This window comes from Dipodomys spectabilis, unplaced genomic scaffold (assembly GCF_019054845.1).
Source record: "Dipodomys spectabilis isolate Male_0828 unplaced genomic scaffold, ASM1905484v1 ptg000009l, whole genome shotgun sequence".
Classification (NCBI taxonomy): Eukaryota; Metazoa; Chordata; class Mammalia; order Rodentia; family Heteromyidae; genus Dipodomys; species Dipodomys spectabilis.
This window is the reverse complement of record NW_024870686.1, coordinates 29,060,932-29,080,534: the sequence shown is the minus strand read 5'-3', so window position 1 is coordinate 29,080,534 and position 19,603 is coordinate 29,060,932. Positions and strand designations below refer to the sequence as shown.

The window sequence follows — 19,603 nt, the reverse complement described above, 5'->3', positions numbered from 1 at the left end:
GTAATACTCCTCTCAGTCACCCATAAGCTAGAACTACAGACCTACACTACCACACCCAGCTTTCCTCCATATTTAAAACTTGTGTCCTCAGTTCTGCTCAAAACCTTTCAGCAGACCCCATTACCAACAAAGTCCAAGCAGGTCCCTGGGCAGTGTCCAGGGCTCCAGGATTGTCTCTGCCAACCTCTCCAGCATGCCCCGCCACCCCCACAACCCCACCTCACACCTCTGTTTCACAGACACAGTGCCTAAGGCATTTGTAGTTACTTTGCTTTAGTCATTAAGCCAGACTCCCTAAAAAAACCTACTCCCCCCTCCCCCAGGGCACTGACTGCAGTTTAGCCTAACTGCAATTACCCACTCAGGGACAGCCCAGAAATCTGCTTCCTCTTTAGAATACAAGCTGCATGTAATTTTGCACCCATAGTAAATAGAATACCTCATACTTCAATTGTTCATTTTCCTGTCGTTTCTGATACCTAGTTTCATTTATTGCTAGGAATGTTCATTGTTGAGTTTAGAAACATGGCAATAGTGAAGCTAGGAGCTGGTGGTTTACACCTTTAATCCTAGCTACTCAGGGGGCTATGATGTTGGTTCAAAGCCAGCCAGGGGAAAGAGTCCCAAACACTTCTGTTCTTTTTCTTTTTTTTTTTTTTTTGTTGGTCGTGGAGCCTTAACTCTGGGCCTGGGCGCTGTCCCTCAGCTCTTCAGCTCAAGGCTAGCGCTCTGCCACTTAAGCCACACCACCAATTCCGGCTTTTTCTGCTTATGTAGTGCTGAGAAATGGAACCCAGGGCTTCATGCATACAAGGCAAGCACTCTATCACTGAGCCAGCTTCCCAACCCCCCAAACACTTATTTCTTTTTTTTTTTTTTTTGTCGGTCGTGGGGCTTGAACTCTGGGCCTGGGCACTGTCCCTCAGCTCTTCAGCTCAAGGCGAGTGCTCTACCACTTGAGCTACAGCCCCACTTCCGGTTTTCTGGTGGTTTATTGGAGATAGGAGTCTCTCGGTCTCTCCTGCCCGGGCTGGCTTTGAACCACGATCCTCAGATCTCAGCCTCCTGAGTAGCTAGGATTACAGGTGTGAGCCACCAGCGCCCGGCCCCAAACACTTATTTCTAACCTTAAGAATTTGATATGACTGGGCATGGCTGTGCACATCTATTTGCAATCCCAGCACTTGAGAAATGGAGGCAGAAGGACTGAGTGTTAGAAGCCAGCTCAGCTTACAAAGCAAGTTTGAGACCAGCTAGGCCTCAACACTGGAAGTATTAAAACATGTGAACTGAGGATGACACTTAATGGTAAAGCACTTGCCTAACCATCTGCAAACCTTGGCTCCAGCCCCAAATACATAGAAATCAGATGTTTACCATCTACACGTTGAGTTGACAGGACATTTTATTTTGTTAGCATTTTAAAGTGCAACCCAACACTAAAATGAGCACTTCTCACCCTATTTAAATAAGATTTTAAGCCAAAGAAGGTTCTATCCCTACAACTGAACTTATTGATTCAGTAAGGGTATAATTAATACTGAAATACATAGTAACTTCTTGAAGGGTAAAAATAAAGTGAACAAATTTGTGTGTATGCCAGTGTTAGGGTCTGAACTCAGGGCCAGGGTGCTCTAACTAAAGGCTAGTATTCAACCACTTGCACCACATGTCCAGTTCCATCTTTTAGGTGATTAATTGGCAATAAGCACTCAGGAACTTTCCCTGCCCAGGCTGCCTTCATTTCAGATCTCAACCTCCTGAGTAGACAGGATTACAGTGTGAGCTACCAGAGATGGCCTGGAATATGTTAGTTTAAAGCTCTGTTTAAATAGATTATCACATTAGACTTCCTTTATGAAGAGCCAAATTATTAGAGTTCTTCAAATGTACCTCTGATCCCAGGAAAAGCCAAGAAGTTAAATTATTTCAAAATGCAGAAAACAGACATTTTCCTCAAGTTCTCAAGGCTAGTACCGAAGACCTTCCAAATGACCCCCCCCCACCCTCCCCCCAGTCCCATCTACCAAACAGCCACACAGGTAAGAACCAAATCCAGGCTTCCAACCAGGTCAGGAAACTGTTGCTCAGCAGAGGCTGTGACTTCCAACTCCCATCGGGGGCTGGCTAGGGGATGGTCTGAAGGGACTCTCATTAGGACAGCGGTCACGCCTGCGTGCCTAGGTCCGGACAAGTGAGTGCCAACAGCCGTTTACTCAACAGTGCATTGTGCCGCTTCAGGCACAGGATGATGTCTCCTTGCTTTTCAACAATTTCTTCTAAGCTTGAAACAGTCCTGCAACAATCAAGAAATAAACGGGTTACATGAATCCATTACCACTCGGCGGTGTGGTGGTGTGTTTGGGAGTGCACCAGCTCTTAGTACAGCACAGGACATGTTTGATGTTACAGACAGGCAATATTCCAAAGTGACATTCTTCTGAACATGAGAGTAGGTAGTGATTTCTACTCTTTGTGTGTGTGAGTGCAAAAATGTTCATGTGCCAGTCCTGGGGCTTTAACTCAAGAGTCTGTGTGCTGTCCCTAAGCTTTTTATTTTGTTGTTTTTTTTTTTAAAATCAAGACTGGGGCTTTACCACTTGAGCCCAACTCCATTTCCAGCTTTTTGGTGGTTAGAGATAAAGTCTCATGGACTTCCCTGCCTAGGCTGACTTTGAACCAGGATCCTTATAACTAGCCTCCTAAGTAGCTAGGATTACAGGCATGAGCCACTACCTCTTGGCCACTTCTGGGTTTTGTTTTGTAGTTTACTGGAGGTAAGAGTCTCATGGATTTTCCCATCTGGGCTGGGTCATCAGATCTTAGCCTCCTGAGTAGCTAGGACTGTAAGCATGAGCCACCAGCACTTGGCTTATAGCTATCTTTTTTTTTTTTTTCTTTTTTGGTACTGGGGATCGAACCCAGGACGTTGCACTTGCTAGGCAAGTGCTTTGCCACTGAGCTACATCCCAGCCCCTTATAGCTATCTTTATCTCCCCTTTTGAAATATTAGGTATGGAGTTCAAGGCCTTGTGTATGTATCCACTGAGCTGCATTCCCATGCCGGCCTTTAAAACTTTTTAAAAATTTATTTTGGAACAAAGTCCTGCTAAGTTTTCCAGACCCAGACTAGCCTCGACTTGGAAGCCTCCTCCTTTGGCCTCACGAGTAGCTGGGATGAAAGGTGAGATTGTCATTACACCTCACAGCTGAGATTCTAATTCTTTCTTGCATCTTCTTGTTCCCAACTTACACCTTACCTGAATCCCGTCTCTGAAGGAATACTGCTAGGGTAAGCATAGATTTTTTCTTCTTCAAGAACATCAGGCTGTGGTTTAGCTCTATTAAATCTTCCGATTTTCACTAAAAGAACAAAATCAATATCAGAGTAATTCTGAAAAATATCTATGTTTATTCCAATTATTTAGAATAAAATAATTGGAATACTTGGCTGTTCTTTCCAAGTAAGTCAATAGATGGGAGTGCGGGGGGTGATGGAAGTTGAGTTTGATCGTGGCACACTATTCATGGGTGGAAATGTCACAGTAAAACTCCTTTGTACGGCTAATGTATGCTAATAAATTAACATGCATGAGTTGCGTTGTACCATCAATACATAGGTGAGCTCCTAAGTGTAGCTGGTCATTTGGAAGTCTACTCAGCCATCAGTAAGAGGGGAATCCAGAGGCTGACATTATGCAATGACACTCACCACTGAGGTTTACTGGGCACTTACTAAGGTTTATTGGGGTTTATTGGGCACTTAGCTGCTATAGGTGGATGAGTTCATTCAGCTTTCATAACCACCCCGTGGAGTGGGTGGTATTTTACTCCTACCTCTTACAGATGACCAAGGGCAGCCTTAGCCAGGCTCCCAATCAGTCATGACTTCAGCGCTCTGCTGTTGACACTGCTTTGGGAGAGTCTCTCCACATGTGCCTCCTCTAGGCATTGCACAGATTATGGAATCGTAACTACATAGTTTGATAAGTGGTTTCTTCCATGGGGGATAAGTTCTCATGATCCATTCATTTAACGAGCAAATATCTGCAAGCTATTATGTAAAGCAGGGCAGCAGAGACAGCCAGGTAAGAAACCAGGAAAGTGAGTTACAGAGCAGAGGAAATCACAGTATGCATCTCAGGATGGGGCGATTCGTTGTGTTCAAGGTCCTGGAAGAACCAGTAAGATGAGGCTGCTGGTGCAGCTCAAGGGCGGGTGTTTCCGGTCATCTCTTCTTCCCTAAACCACAGGCTCTCTCTGGAACTCACAATCTTCCTGCCTCAGCCTCTATTATAGTCTGTGATTACCAGCATGCACTTCTAAGACCCAGCTGTGTGTTTTTCATTTTACTTATGCATCATGCATGCATGCTGACACTGGGACTTGAATTCAGGGCCTTATGCTCTTGTTTGGCTTGTTTAATCAAGTTTGGTGCTACCACTTGAGCCACAGCTCCACTTCCTTTTTTTTTTTTTTTATGGTTAATTGGGGATTAGGGTACCTGGAGTTGTCTGTGAGGGCTGGCTTCAAACCCAGGCCAGATTCTCAGATTTCAGCCTCCTAAATAGCTAGGATTACAGAGGTGAGATACTCGAGCCCACCTAGCTAGCTGTGGTTTTAACTTTAAACCAAACTTACTTTGCTTTTGAGAAAGCAAATTTGTGGCAGCTCTTCCCTCTACCCCTAACCCCATACACACTCAAAAAGCTTCCCTTGGGCTGGGAAGGTGGCTCAGTGGTAGAGCGCTTGCCTTGCATGCCTGAGGCCCTGGGTTCGATTCCTCAGCACCACATAAGCAAAAAGAAAAAAGCCGGAAGTGGGGCTGTGGCTCAAGTGGTAGAGCGCTAGCCTTGAGCTGAAGAGCTGAGGGACAGCGCCCAGGCCCAGAGTTCAGGCCCCATGACCGGACCTCCCCAAAAAAACAAACAAACAAAAAGCTTCCCTTCCGTTGACAAGAATTTCTGATTCAAGACGCATTGTAGTCATAATCTAACTTGTTAAACTGAAACACCTTTGTACAACTACTAACAACTTACTTGTGACACCAATTCAGAAAAGAGACTCACAGGTGGTGGTTGTATTCCTGTTGATGCTTTGAAATTAGGGAAGTATAGATGTGGCCAAAAAGGAAAGACAGGTGCTAAACAGGTTCTCAGCTAATGAGGGGAACTTACTGATGACTAAAATTGTGGGCTCTACTTCAAGCTGAGAGGAAGGGAAGTTTTCTAATGGCCACATGAGCATGGACTAAGGGAGACAGTGAGTGAGGCTGAATCTGGTCCAAACCGTTTGCTTGCATACCTGAAAACAGACCCATGAACCTTGCTGAAGTTGTTCTCCGGGGGAGAGCGACAGAGAGGTGTGCAGGTGACTGGGAAGCGCTTTCACAATGAACCCTTCCCCTCATACAACTGATGCATGCAAAACCGACACCCAACACAACTACCCCAGCTAGCTGTAATGCTCACCTGCATACAGGAGCAGCCAGGTGAACGAGCAGATGAGCTCCAGGCCCAGGGTGGTGAGGATGAGGAGAAGGAACAGCCAGCTGAACTCGGGGAAGGAGTGCTGCAGGCCCAGGATGAGGAGGAGGGCGGTGTTCCCTGAGGAGGAAACGCCCGCATTAGAGGCCACAGAAACTACAGATGCTTCCAGAAAATCCACAGGAGGCCTACATGCTGCTGGTGCCACCGCCATGTCTTTAGTGATCCCTGAGAAGTTCCAGCACATTCTGTAAGCACTCAACATCAATGGATGATGGCCTATGGAAAATAAGCTTTGCCATAGCTGCTATTAAAAGCAAAGACACGCTCGCGTGGTATGATGCAAGCAGACACTGACCTCACCAAGAGGCTGGAGCAGAGGGTGAGCTGAAGGTCAGAATCCACGTCCGTACAAGATCCCAAATGGGTTCCTGAACAGACAGAAGGATGGAAAAGATGGAAAACAGGCTGGGAAGGTGGCTCAGTGGTAGAGCGCTTGCCTAGCATGCATGAAGCCCTGGGTTCAATTCCTCAGCACCATATAAACAGAAAAAGCCGAAGTGGCACTGTGGTTCAAATGGTGGAGTGCTAGGCTGCTCAAGGGCAGTGCCCAGGCCCCGAGTTCAAGCCCCAGGACTGACAAGGGAGAAAAAAAAGATGGAAAACACTTGGCTTTTTGGCCAGTGGCCTGGACAATAACTTCGTGAAGACCTGGAATGGCTGAAAGAGACTGCAGCCCATGGAAGGCTGCACCGCGTCTAAGGCCTTAAGAGTCAGAGGCCAGCACACCAAGACCACTGGACACTGTGGTCCTGCTGTGGGTGTGTTCCAGAGGAAAAGAGCCCTAGGCCTTTTCTGTTAATAGTTTATACATGGGGCTGGGAAGGTGGCTCAGTGGTAGAGCGCTTGCCTTGCATGCATGAAGCCCTGGGTTCGATTCCTCAGCACCATATAAACAGAAAAAGCCGAAGGGGCACTGTGGTTCAAATGGTAGAGTGCTAGGCTGCTCAAGGGCAGTGCCCAGGCCCCGAGTTCAAGCCCCAGGACTGACAAGGGAGAAAAAAAAGATGGAAAACACTTGGCTTTTGGGCCAGTGGCCTGGACAATAACTTCGTGAAGACCTGGAATGGCTGAAAGAGACTGCAGCCCATGGAAGGCTGCACCGCGTCTAAGGCCTTAAGAGTCAGAGGCCAGCACACCAAGACCACTGGACACTGTGGTCCTGCTGTGGGTGTGTTCCAGAGGAAAAGAGCCCTAGGCCTTTTCTGTTAATAGTTTATACATGGGGCTGGGAAGGTGGCTCAGTGGTAGAGCGCTTGCCTTGCATGCATGAAGCCCTAGGTTCGATTCCTCAGCACCACATAAGCAAAAAGAAAAAAGCCGGAAGTGGTGCTGTGGCTCAAATGGTAGAGCGCTAGCCTTGAGCTGAAGAGCTGAGGGACAGCGCCCAGGCCCAGAGTTCAGGCCCCACGACCAGACCCCACCCCCCCCAAAAAAAAAGAAATGTACTCATTACCTTACTCATGTAATTGTAACCCCTCTGTACGGTATTTTCACATTAAAAAATATATATAAAAGAAAAATTTTTTAAAAGAAAAATTTTTTAAAAAGCTAAGAAAATGTGCCTGGGCCGAGTTCAAGTCCTATTACCAGCGTGTGTGTGTGTGTGTGTGTGTGTGTGTGTGTGTGTTTATGTGTGTGTGTGTGTGTTTATGTGTGTGTGTATGTGTGCATGTACACAATTCAGATAACTATTGTGTGGAAGGGAAACTGCTCATCAAACAAGCAAAACTTTCTTATAATTTTAAATGAAGCAGTCCTCAAACCCAGAGACCACCTGGCTTCCCCTTCAGTTCCAGGAATTAAGTAACTTTTCCAGAACTCCCTCAGGGACAAAGACTGAGATAAAGGCCAACCAGGCCACACCAGCGGCTCATGCTGTTTATGCATACCTTTCTCCCCACCTCGCCACCCCCATTCTCCTTATTTAACCTGACGTCACCTCTGAAGAGATACTGAAATGCTGTTTTTCCATGGCTGTTGTGTATAAATCTCCTTTACCTGCCCTTCACCATGTCCCCCTATTTGTCATAGGGGACATGTGGCTAGACTTAACTTGGAACTCCTGGATTTTGAGGAATTGTTTTCAACAGAACTGTAGAAACAAACAAAAATCTCAGTTGGGGGCTGGGAATGTGACCTAGTGGTAGAGTGCCTGCCTAGCATGCATGAAGCCCTGGGTTCGATTCCTCAGTACCATGTAAACAGAAAGGCTGGAATTGGTGGTGTGGCTCAAGTGGTAGAATGCTAGTCTTGAGCAAAAGAAGCTCAGGGACAGTGCCCAGGCCCTGAGTTCAAGCCCTAGGACTGGCAAAAAAAAAACAAAAAACCAACCAGTTGGCCAACACTTGGTGTACACTTGATTGTTTTCTGGCCCAGAGCTCCCAAACCCCAGTAATTTCCTGAGTGACTGGAGGGAGGGAACATCTTTTGTTAGAACTGGTCAAGTTATAAAGTCCCTAAAACCCTCAGAATTTCCAAGATGATTGAATTGTTTTGTTATTTCTAACAAGCCCTTCCCAGCACAGCAGAGTTTACGTAGATTCCGAGACTCACCCGGCCCTTGTATAGCCTGAGGGTAGGAGGTGGGCCCCAGGACTTAATTTAAGTTCCATAAGAATTCTAGAACAATAAGATCCGAGAGCTTTCAGGTCACCAAAAGGGTGGAGCAACCAAACGCCAACTAGACTGAAGCTTCTGCCCAGGCCCGCCCAGACTCCTAGAGCAAATCTGTAATGAATCCAAAGACATCAGTGGGGTGGTGTGGCCTACACTTCCCAGAGCCACTCTAGCTCATTATGCTAATGACAGAAATAGGCCTGGGGGTACTGCAGGGATCAAGTGGGGGCAGGTGGGGGTGTCAAGGGGAACCAAGCCAATTCACTTCAGTGATCAACACAAGTCTTGTGCTGTGTGTGTGTGTAAGTGTGTGTGGCAGGGTAAAGCAGGGTGGCCACCTATTCGCCATTCTGCGTCAGCTACCCCTCCAAACTCAGCAAAGCATATATTTATTATTTATTGGGACCAGAATTGAACCTTGAGTATTTTTTTGTTTTCTTTTTCTTTTTTTTAATAGGTTGTGGGGCTTGAACTCTGGGACTGGGCACTGTTCCTCAGCTCTTCAGCTCAAGGCGAGCGCTCTACCACTTGAGCCACAGCGCCACTTCTGGCTTTTTTCTTTTTGCTTATGTGGTGCTGAGGAATCGAACCCAGGGCCTTAGGCATGCAAGGCAAGGGCTCTATCACTGAGCCACCTTCCCAGCCCTGTGAGACTCTTATCTCTAATTAACCACCAGAAAAGTGGCCCTGTGGCTCCAAGTAGTAGAGCATTAGCCTTGAGCAAAAGAGCTCAGGGGACAGTGACAGGCCAGGAGTTCAAGCCCCATGACCGACAACAACAAAAATAAAAGAGGTTCGTCTGCCCTGTAGCTCCAAATCACAATCCTCAGATCTCAGCTTCCTAAAAAGCCAGGATTATAGGCTTGAGTTACTCATACCCAGGTTTTCTACTTCTTGATATAAAGTATGATTTGAATCACAAAGCCATTCTTAAATGACCCACTGAAAGTAACTACAGAGTTGAAGGTAGAGAACTTTTCCTAGCAAACCCAAGGTCTCGGGTTTTCACCCAAAGCATTGCAAACAAAAGAAAACAAAGTTTAGCGTGGTGGCACATTCTGTAAGCCCAGCAGTTGGCAGAGTCAGGAAGATCCAAAGTTCAAGACCAATGAGGGAAGGGGTGACATTGGCCAAAACGAAATGTACTCTTTACCTAACTTATGTAGCTAACCCCTCTGCACATCACAGAAAAGAAAGTTCAAGGCCAGCCTGAACTACACAGCAAGGTCTTAAAAAAAAAAAAAACCAGATATATCAAACCCCTGCTTGGAAAGGCAGTAATTGGTAGAGGATTTCCACGACACTGAGCAACTGCTGGGGCCAGCTCACCAGTGGGTAGAGCAGGGGTGTGAGTTCTCAGACATGAAAGTTACAGCCTCGTAGAAGATGCACTTTAAACTCTGCCATCCATACCTGAAGCAGTGTGGTAGCTCAAGCCTGGAATCCCAGTATTTCATAAAGAGAGGCAGAAGAAAACTAAATTTAGGGTCAGCCTAAGTTAAAAAGGAGCAATTGTCGCAAAAAAAAAAAAAAAAAAAGGAAGAAGAAGCAGCAGCAGCAGCCTGGTGCCAGGGGCTCACGCCTATAATCCTAGCTACTCAGGAGGCTGAGATCTGAGGATCCTGGTTCGAAGCCAGCCCAGGCAGGAAAGTCCCTGTGAGATTCTTAGCTCCAATTAACCACTCAAAAACTGGAAGTGGAGCCGGGCGCTGGTGGCTCACGCCTGTAATCCTAGCTACTCAGGAGGCTGAGATCTGAGGATTGCGGTTCAAAGCCAGCCCGGGCAGGAGAGACCGTGAGACTCCTATGTCCAATAAACCACCAGAAAACCGGAAGTGGCGCTGTAGCTCAAGTGGTAGAGCGCTCGCCTTGAGCTAAAGAGCTGAGGGACAGCGCCCAGGCCCAGAGTTCAAGCCCCACGACCGACAAAAAAAAAAAAAAAAAAAAACTGGAAGTGGTGCTGAAGCTCAAGTGGTAGAGCACTAGCCTTGAGTACAAAGAGCCTCAGGGACAGTGTCCAAGCCCTGAGTTCAAGCTCCACAATGGAAAAAAGAGAGAGGGGGTGGAGGGGGTGGGAGGGGAGAAAATTGAAAGAACTGAAGCTCCTGCCCTAAACCATTTGATTTTCTGAGTCCTTACAGAGCAACAGGAAAGTGATATGGTGATCTGTGATATGTATTATCTATGTTCAACTGTTACAACAGATCGTGAAGGATATTATGTTTAAGAATTTAAGCGAAGGGCTGGGAAGGTGGCTCAGTGGTAGAGTGCTTGCCTTGCATGCATGAGGCCCTGGGTTCGATTCCTCAGCACCACATAAGCAAAAAGAAAAAAAAAAAAAGCCGGAAGTGGCGCTGTGGCTCAGGTGGTAGAGCGCTAGCCTTGAGCTGAAGAGCTGAGGGACAGCGCCCAGGCCCAGAGTTCAGGCCCACAACTGGACCCAAAAAAAAAAAAAAAAAAAAGAATTTAAGTGGGTGCCAGAAGCTCATGCCTAGCTACTCAAAAGGCTGAAATCTGAGGATTTAGGCTCAAAGCTAGCCCAGGCAGGAAAAGTACCTGAGACTATCTCCTACTGAGACCACCAAAAAGCTAGAGGTGGTTATGGCTCAAGTATGGAGTGCCAGCCTTTCGTGAAAAAGGGACAGCTCTCAGCTCTTGAGTCTAAACCTCTCTAATAGCACAAAACAAAAAAAGCTATTTCCAGAATGTCATGTGAGAAACTGAGTATTACTATTATTATTTTGGTCATTTAGGTCTTTCAGTAGTAAAAGTTCTGCTTTTGTTTTTTGTGATGTGGCATCTTTTGGTCAATATAGAGTGCTACATACACTGCGCTGGTGGCTCACGCCTGTAATCCGAGCTACTCAGAAGGCTGAGATCTGAGGATCACGGTTCAAAACCAGTTGGGCCAGCAAAGTCAAGACTCTTACATTTAATTAGCCACTGAAAAACTGGAAGTGAAGGTGGAGATATACTGGGAGAGTGCTAACCTTGAGCAAAAACGAGAAAAAGCCCATGGGCAATGCCCAGGCCCTGAGTTCAAGTTCTAGGATGTGTGTATAAACATGCCCCTTGAGCCATTCCTCCACTTCCAGCTCTTTAGTGGTTAATTGGAGACAGAGCCTCAGTCATGTCTTTCTTGCCTGCGCTAGCTTTGACTATGATCCTCCGATCTCAGCCTCCTGAGTAGCTAGGATTACAGGCAAGAGTCACTGGCACCCACCAAGAGGGGCCTTTGTTATTGTTGTTGGTTGTGAGGCTTGAACTCAGGGCCTGGGCACTGTCCTTGAGCTTTTTTGCTCAAGGCTAGTGCTTTACCACTTTGAGGCACAGTGCCACTTCTAGTTTTCTGGTGGTTAATTGGAGATAAGAGTCTCATGGACTTGGGGCTGGGAAGGTGGCTCAGTGGTAGAGCGCTTGCCTTGCATGCATGAGGCCCTGGGTTCGATTCCTCAGCACCACATAAGAAAAAAGCCGGAAGTGGCGCTGTGGCTTAAGTGGTAGAGCGCTAGCCTTGAGCTGAAGAGCTGAGGGACAGCGCTCAGGCCCAGAGTTCAGGCCCCACAACCGGACCCAAAAAAAAAAAAAAAAAAAAGAGTCTCATGGACTTTACTGCCCAGGCTGGCTTTGAACTATGATTCTCAGATTTCAGCATTCTGAGTAACAGGTGTGAGCCACCAGCGCCTGGCTAAGAGGGTCTGAACAGGTAACTTTGGCACTAAGATCCTAAAGTTCAGTTTAATTCAGTTAAGCCTTTCTAATGTCTCAACAGTAAAGAAAAGCAGGCCTCGTTCTTTCTAAGCCCTGTACACCTCTTTCTACCCTTGCCTTCATTAATTACAACCCAAGGGTGTATTTTTTGTTTTGTTTTGTTTTGTCCTGTCCCTACTGGTGCCTCATACTCTCGCTTTTCTGTTTAAGCCTGGAACTCTTAACACTTGAGCTATACCTCCACTTCTGGCCTTTTGGTGGTTAATTGGAAATAAAGTGTCTCACTGACTTCCTGACTGGGCTGGCTTCAAATGGTAATCCTTAGATCTCAGATTTTTTTGTTTTTAATTGTAAAAATGTTGTACAGAGGGGTAACAGTTACATGAGTAGGGTAATGAAACATTTCACAGGGAGCATTGTTACCTCCTCCTTTATTTCCCCCCTAAAATCACTTCCCTCCCCACCTCCCCAACTTATCCCTCCCCTCCCCCCGACAGTGTAACATTCATTTTCAATATAGTGCCCTAGATCACAGCTTTCTGAGTAGCAATGATTACAGGCCCGAGCTACAAGGGTGCCCAAGCCCATGCATTTTCCAAGTTTCCCATTTTGGATATCTTCTTCCTACGAACTTTCCATCACTGCCTCCTACAGCAAGAAAAGCACTGGATCTAGTCCAAAGAAGAAGCCCTGTTCTCATCCTCAGACATGTCAAACCACAGTCACGCTTTTAGTGCCTTGAGCATGGTCAGCCCACTGATAACAAAGGAAACCCTGACACTGTGTCTATGACAAATACAAACTTCAAAGGAAAATAAAGGTTGTACAGACATGCAAAGCTTCAAGACAGTGGCCACCACCCATCACTCTCACAAAAATGAGATTGAGAATACAGACTATAAAATCAACTTTCATGTGTGTGTGTGTTCATTCTGAGACAGGGTCTCCATACGTAGCCTAGGGTGGCTTCAAACTTACAATCCACTGGCCTCCGCTTCCTGTAAGCTGGGCTCAGAGCTACACAAGACCTTGGGGGCTTCACATGGCCTTCCTGCTGTCACTTTTCCCACACAAGCCACAGAGCTGACATACGATGAGGCAGGCTTACCCGTGGAGTGGATCGTGAAGGCGAGGCTTTTGAGATGCCGAGTGGATCGGTATAGCTGGTTATAGCCTTGCTTTCTGGCTTTGCTGTGGTGACACTGGATGTAGCGCTCGAGGAACATGTGCAGAATCCACAGGATCACTTTCCCCAGGATTATGACCGTCTGAACTTTCAGTGGGTTTGTGTAATTTCCTGGGCACTTGTCATCATCATTTGGATGGTTGAGGGTACAAAGCACACCTGTTAAAAATGCTAAAGTCACGAACACAACCTGTCAGAAAAGAAAGCAGCAGGTTTAATGATCAATATGTAAAACTGGGGAAAAATAATCAGAAAACTCATACCTATGACTTATGCTAGCCTGTATATAAAACATATTATACAGATGTATAATATATATGGTATATGTAGTATATATGCAATATAAGTAATGTGTAATATAGAAATCTATTATATACTGTATTATATTTGGCAGTACTGGGGCTTGAACTCAGGACCTCACACTTGCAATGGCTTGCTTGCTCACCCAGCTGTCTTGAGCCATGTCTCCAGCCCAGATTACTGCTTGTTATTCCCAAGGGCTTTTCTGCTTCAGAAAAGTCTGGATCTCACACTCCTGAGTAGCTAGAATTCAGGCATGAGAAACCAGTTCCCAGCACTCTACCCTCTTTCTACTGTGCCAGTCTTAATGCTTCAATTCAGGGTCTGGGTGCTGTCCCTAAGCACTTTGCTCAAGGCTAGTGCTCTACCACCAGAGCTCCAACTCCACTTTTTGCTTTTTTTGTGTGGAGATAAGAGTTGCACAGACTTTGCCTGGGCTGGCTTCAAACCACTGCCACCAGGGCCTGGCAGTAGTCTCTTTTTATATGTGAGCTTAGATACCTTTTACCACTGTTAAAAAATCCACAACCCAGCGAGCTCTAGTGGATCACGCCTGTAATCCTAGCTACTCAGGAGGCTGAAATCTGAGGATCAGGGTTCAAGCCAGCCTGGGGAAGAAAGTCTGGGAGACTCTTATCTTCAATAAACCACCAAAAAACCAGAAGTAGTGCTGTGGCTCAAGTGGCAGAGCACTAGCCTGAGCTGAAGAGCTGAGAGGCAGCACCCAAGCCCAGAGTTCAAGCCCTACCACCACCACCACCACCAACAACAACAAAATCACAACTACACAGTAATCAACATGGGGGCCAGCAGTGCAGTTCAGCAGTAGTACATACTCCTACCATGCCTAGATCCCCGAAGGAAGGATTTTCTTAAAGTGGTAAAGGCCCTTTGTATATGTGCTAACCTCTCTGTATCTGCTCATCTGAATTTAGCAAAAGACACAGGGAGCTATAAAGAAAAGCTTAGCTGGCAGGGCATTCATGGCTGAGCTTCCAACCCTGAGAAGATTTACACAGAATGAGATAGTATACATGTCTGATCTATCAAGGTGATTTGTGGAGATTCAGGATTCATATTACCACAATGTGAAATGTTGAAAAGCTAACATATTCTCTACAATGGAAAGTGCACACTGAATCCAAAGAATTTTTTTGGGGGGGAGGGAGGGTTGTGGGGCTTGAACTCTGGGCCTGAGTGCTGTCCCTGAACTCTTCAGCTCAAGGCTAGCACTCTACCGCTTGAGCCACAGCGCCACTTCCAGTTTTCTGGTGGTAAATTGGAGATAAGAGTCTCAGGAGCCGGGCGCTGGTGGCTCACGCCTGTAATCCTAGCTACTCAGGAGGTTGAGATCTGAGGATCACGGTTCAAAGCCAGCCCGGGCAGGAGAGACCGTGAGACTCCTATCTCCAATAAACCACCAGAAAACCAGAAGTGGCGCTGTAGCTCAAGTGGTAGAGCACTCGCCTTGAGCTGAAGAGCTGAAGGACAGCGCCCAGGCCCAGAGTTCAAGCCCCACGGCCGACTAAAAAAAAAAGTCTCAGGGACTTTCCTGCCTGGGCTGGCTTGAACTGTGATCCTCAGATCTAAGCCTCCTGAGTAGCTAGGATTACGGGCGTGAGCCACTGGTACCAGCAAGGATCTATTTCTATAAAAAGTAGCATGTAAAAAGTGTTCTTTCTTGTACTGGGGACTGAGCTCATGTATGCTAGGTAAGCACTATGCCATTTGATCTATATTTCCCACCCTTTTATTTTCCTTTTATATTTTTTGAGACAGGATTTCACTTATATAGCCCAGCTTGGCTTTGAACACAAAGTCTTTTGACTCTGCTACATGTAGTTTTGACTAAAAGTGGTTAAACAAACAATAAATTAACTGAAATCCAAGGGGCGCTGGTGGCTCACGCCTGCAATCCTAGCTACTCAGAAGGCTGAGATCTGAGCATCTGGTCTGAAGCCAGCCCAAGAAGGAAAGTCCATAAGACTTTTTTTTTTTTTTTTGGGTGCATTCGTGGGACCTGAACTCTGGGCCTGGACACTGTCCCTCAGCTCTTCAGCTCAAGGCTAGCGCTCTACCACCTGAGCCACAGCGCCACTTCCGGCTTTTTTCTTTTTGCTTATGTGGTGCTGAGGAATTGAACCCAGGGCCTCAGGCATGCAAGGCAAGTGCTCTACCACTGAGCCACCTTCCCAGCCCCCCGTAAGACTTTTTATCTCTAACCACCAAGAAGCCAGAAGCAGGGTTGTGGAGCACCGGCCTTTGAGTGGAAAAGCTAAGGGACAGAATCTAGTTCCTGAGTTTAAGCTCCTATACTGGCACAAAAGAGAGAAGGGAGAGGCAGAGAGAGAGAGAAGAAAAAATGGAAGAGATACCCCAAAAGCAAGACAAAAGCAAGGATTCAAGTGAGAAAGCGAGATCCTGAGCTGTGTTGAAAGAAACCTTGAATGAAGGTTTGCCAGTGTTTCAGGAACATTAACCATGCATACATGTGCAAACATGTCTACAGTAAGTTTTCTGAATGAAGAGGTGTGGACAGAAAGCTCTGTACATTTCAAAACAAAGCCCACTGCCCTGTGAGGCGTTCAGATACTTTTACGAACCTCAGCCCTGCGGCTTCCCCTTCCCCAGCCAACTCACATGTAAAACCAAGAGAAGACTTGCTATGAGGACCGTGGGGACCGGATGGAACCTGGGTCTGAAGTGAGCCTGCAGGGAGTGCTGCGGGGGAAGCTGGGCACCCAGGAGGGGCTCGTCCTCCACACTCTGGATGATGTCCACGGAACCCTGAGGGCCAAGAAATTGCCACTATAGTCATTACTTTCTGAATCACGTTTCCAAGTACAAATCTACCAAACTATAAAGCTGCTATAACCACTGCAGCACATGCCTGCAACCCCAGCTCAACGGGGAGGTGATTCCCAAGATCACAATTGGAGGCCACCCAAGACAAAAAGTTAGCGAGGTCCCTTTCTCAACCAATAAGCTAGACTTCCTGGAAAACACCTGTACTTTTAAGTTACACAGGCAGGAAGACAGTGATCTAACGGCCATCCTGGGAAATACACAGGAACTCAGTAACTTTTTCTGGTGTGTGCTGGTACTGGGGCTTGAACTCTGTGGGCCTCACACTCTTGCTTGGCTTTTTCCAGGCTGGTGCCCTACCACTTGAACTGCACCTCCACTTCTGAAAACATAAAAGCTACTGTGAAAAATCACTAGAGCAAAAAAATTGCTGCAGTATGTGGCTCAAGTGATAAGAGCCACCCTGCCCAGCAAGCGAAGGTGCAGAGCTCAAACCCTAGTGTTGCCAAAACAAATAAGCAAGCCAAAAACAAAACAAAACACCCGGTGTGGTGGTGTCACCCTTACCAGCAATCCCCCTGCCTGAGGCAAACTTGGGCTATCTAGCAAGTTCCAGGCCAGTGTAGACTATATTGTAAAACGTGTTCCAAACAAAAACAACAAAGAGACTGGGGTATAGATTAGTGGCAGATGGTTTCCCAGAACAAACAAGGTCCTGGGTTCCACACTGAGAAAACAAAAACTAAAAACAAAACACTGTCCAACTTAAGGGCACAAAGCCAGTTTTAAGAAAATCCCCTTCTAGGGCTGGGAAGGTGGCTCACTGGCAGAGTGCTTGCCCTGCATGAAATGAGGCCCTGGGTTTGATACCTCAGCACCACATAAGCAGAAAAAGCTGAAGTGAGCGCTAGCCTTGAGCTGAAGAGCTGAGGGACAGCTCCCAGGCCCAGAGTTCAGGCCCCAAGACCAACAACAACAACAACAAAAAAAAAAAAAAAGGGAAAGAAAATCCCCTTCTAGGGTCTAGGGAGTGGAACTGTTGCTCAAAGTGATACAGCAATAGCTTTGAGCAAAAGAGCTCAAGGACAGCACCCAGGCCTTGAGTTCAAGCCACGTCATCGACAAAAAAAACTAAATAAAAAGAAATAAAAGGGGCTGGGAAGGTGGCTCAGTGGTAGAGCGCTTGCCTTGCATGCATGAGGCCCTGGGTTCGATTCCTCAGCACCACATAAGCAAAAAGAAAAAAGCCGGAAGGGGTGCTGTGGCTCAAGTGGTAGAGCACTAGCCTTGAGCTGAAGAGCTGAGGACAGTGCCCAGGCCCAGAGTTCAGGCCCCACATCCAGACCCCCCCCAAAAAAAAAGAAAAAAAGAAAATCTCCTTCTCTAAACAACTACCATATATAATATTGATAAACACAACAAGAATTAAAATGATTAGGAAAAAAATGCATTTTTGTTTCTGAGACAAGGTCTCACTGTGTAACCCAGACTGACTTCAAGCATACATTATCATTGTCCTGTCTTCACCTCTCCAGGACTGAGAATGCAGGTGTGCCCCACCCTATCGGGTGCAATTCTTTTTTTTTTTTTTTTTTGGGTCCGGTTGTGGAGCCTGAACTCTGGGCCTGGGCGCTGTCCTTCAGCTCTTCAGCTCAAGGCTAGCGCTCTACCACTTGAGCCACAGCGCCACTTCCGGCTTTTTTCGTTTTTGCTTATGTGGTGCTGAGGAATCGAACCCAGGGCCTCTGGCATGCAAGGCAAGCGCTCTACCACTGAGCCACCTTCCCAGCCCCTCGTGTGCAATTCTTTAAAAATACGACGGGGTATATACAGATAGAAAAAGAGGCTCCACAGTGCAACAAACTAACCCATCTACTGTCTCAGTTACTTAAAAGTTTTTAAATTTTGTGTGTGTGTGTGTGTGTGATAGAATGTGCGAGCCCGCGCGCGCACACACACAACTCTTGCATGCATGCTGGTCCTGGAGCTTGAACTCAGGGCCTGGGGTGCTGCCCTCCCTCTAACCCCCCAAGTCTACTGTTCTACCACTTGAACCACAGCTCCACTGTGGCTTGTTCGGTGGAGATGAGGCGCCAGGCCCAAAACTGCGATCCTCAGCTCTCGGCCTCTGGAGTAGCTGGGATGCCAGGTCTGAGCACCGGGCGCCCCGCAAGGAAGGAAGCACTGAACTCCCGTCACTCCAAGCACAAGAGTCTCACCCAGGACTGAGACCTTGCTTTGGGGGGGGGTCACTGTCAACTTCGCAGGTCTCGAGGGTAAGGACTTTGGAGGGGGTAGCGGTGGTGGCCCCCCTAAGCCCACCGCTGCCCAAACCCGGGCTTCCTCCAGCAGCCAAGACCCCCGTTATGCTGTCACTGCACGGTCTACATGCAAAATGGGTCACACACGCAGATCAGCATGTGCACGGAACCGGTCTCATCTGGACACGCCGCTCCGATCGCGGCTGTGGACGCCGGCGTCTGGCCCGCGCCCCGCCGGCCGCGAAGCCGGGGACCCCGAGACCCGGGGAGGAGAGGTTACCGGGCGGCACAGGCGTCACGTGAGCCTCCCACATCCGGGCGCCGCGACGCGCGTCGCACGTGCGCCGAGACCCACCCAACCTGCGTCCCCGGAAGCCCACCCGCCCTCTCCCGCGGAGGGCGCAGGCCCGAGCCCGCGGAGCCGGCCCCGGCCCGGCCGCCCGCGCTGGGAGCGGCCCCAGCGCCCCGCCCCGCGCGCCCCAGCGCCGGAAGAAGGGAATCCCGGGGACAGACGCACGCCGCGCCAGGACACTCACGTCCTCCATCCGACTTCCTGTCGCCATTTCCCGACGCCGGGCGATCGAGCCCCGGCCAGGCCCGGCCCGGCCTCCCCGCTGCGCCCGAGCACCGGGGGCCCCCGGAAAGTTGCCACCTTCGGAGACCCGCCCGCCCCGCGCCGGCCACGCCCGCCCGCGCCGGCCACGCCCACCGCGCCGCCGGCCACGCCCGCCCCGCGCCGGCCACGCCCACCGCGCCGCCGGTCACGCCCACCGCGCCGCCGGTCACGCCCACGCCCGGACGGGTGCCGCCCCCTCACTGCTGATTGGTCCAGGTGATGAGGGGCCGTGCGCCAGCGGATGACCTAGGCCTGGGGCTCCGCGGTTCCCGGGTGTGTGCGGGGCTGGGGCTCCCTCTTCCTGCGGCCGCCCCGGCGCTGCGAAGATGCCTTCCAGCAAGGGCTTGTTTTGCTTCTGTTTAAAGCATTAGCTTTGTTTTTTGTTCTTGTTTACGGGCAAAAGCTCGGTGTTTAGATGGATCCAGAAGTGAAAATGCTGCCCGGCACCAGAGGGACGGAGCTGCAGACCCCACTGTCGGTGACAGGTCTGCAGGCTTCCCCAGCGGGAACCCCACGGTGCAGCCTGGGTTTTAGGGTGCTTTGTGTGTGTGTTTGTTTT

The 19,603-nt window shown here is 48.3% G+C and overlaps 1 protein-coding gene across 2 annotated transcripts; it reads right to left on the bottom strand.

The window, feature by feature from the left end:
* Positions 1 to 1,391: 1,391 nt before the first annotated feature.
* Positions 1,392 to 19,114, bottom strand: Tmem192 (transmembrane protein 192). Of its 2 annotated transcripts, XM_042700947.1 has the most exons (6): positions 18,965 to 19,114; positions 16,003 to 16,149; positions 12,985 to 13,252; positions 5,472 to 5,606; positions 3,261 to 3,363; positions 1,392 to 2,296 (listed from the first exon to the last, which is right to left on the bottom strand). In XM_042700947.1, exons 1-6 carry the CDS (start codon positions 18,989 to 18,991, stop codon positions 2,167 to 2,169), a joined length of 810 nt encoding a protein of 269 aa, XP_042556881.1. In that variant the 5' UTR covers positions 18,992 to 19,114; the 3' UTR covers positions 1,392 to 2,166. The 2 variants fall into 2 exon arrangements, with proteins under 2 accessions (XP_042556881.1, XP_042556870.1); XM_042700936.1 differs by lacking the exon at positions 16,003 to 16,149 and having other exon boundaries at positions 18,965 to 19,104.
* Between the last annotated feature and the right edge of the window lie 489 nt (positions 19,115 to 19,603).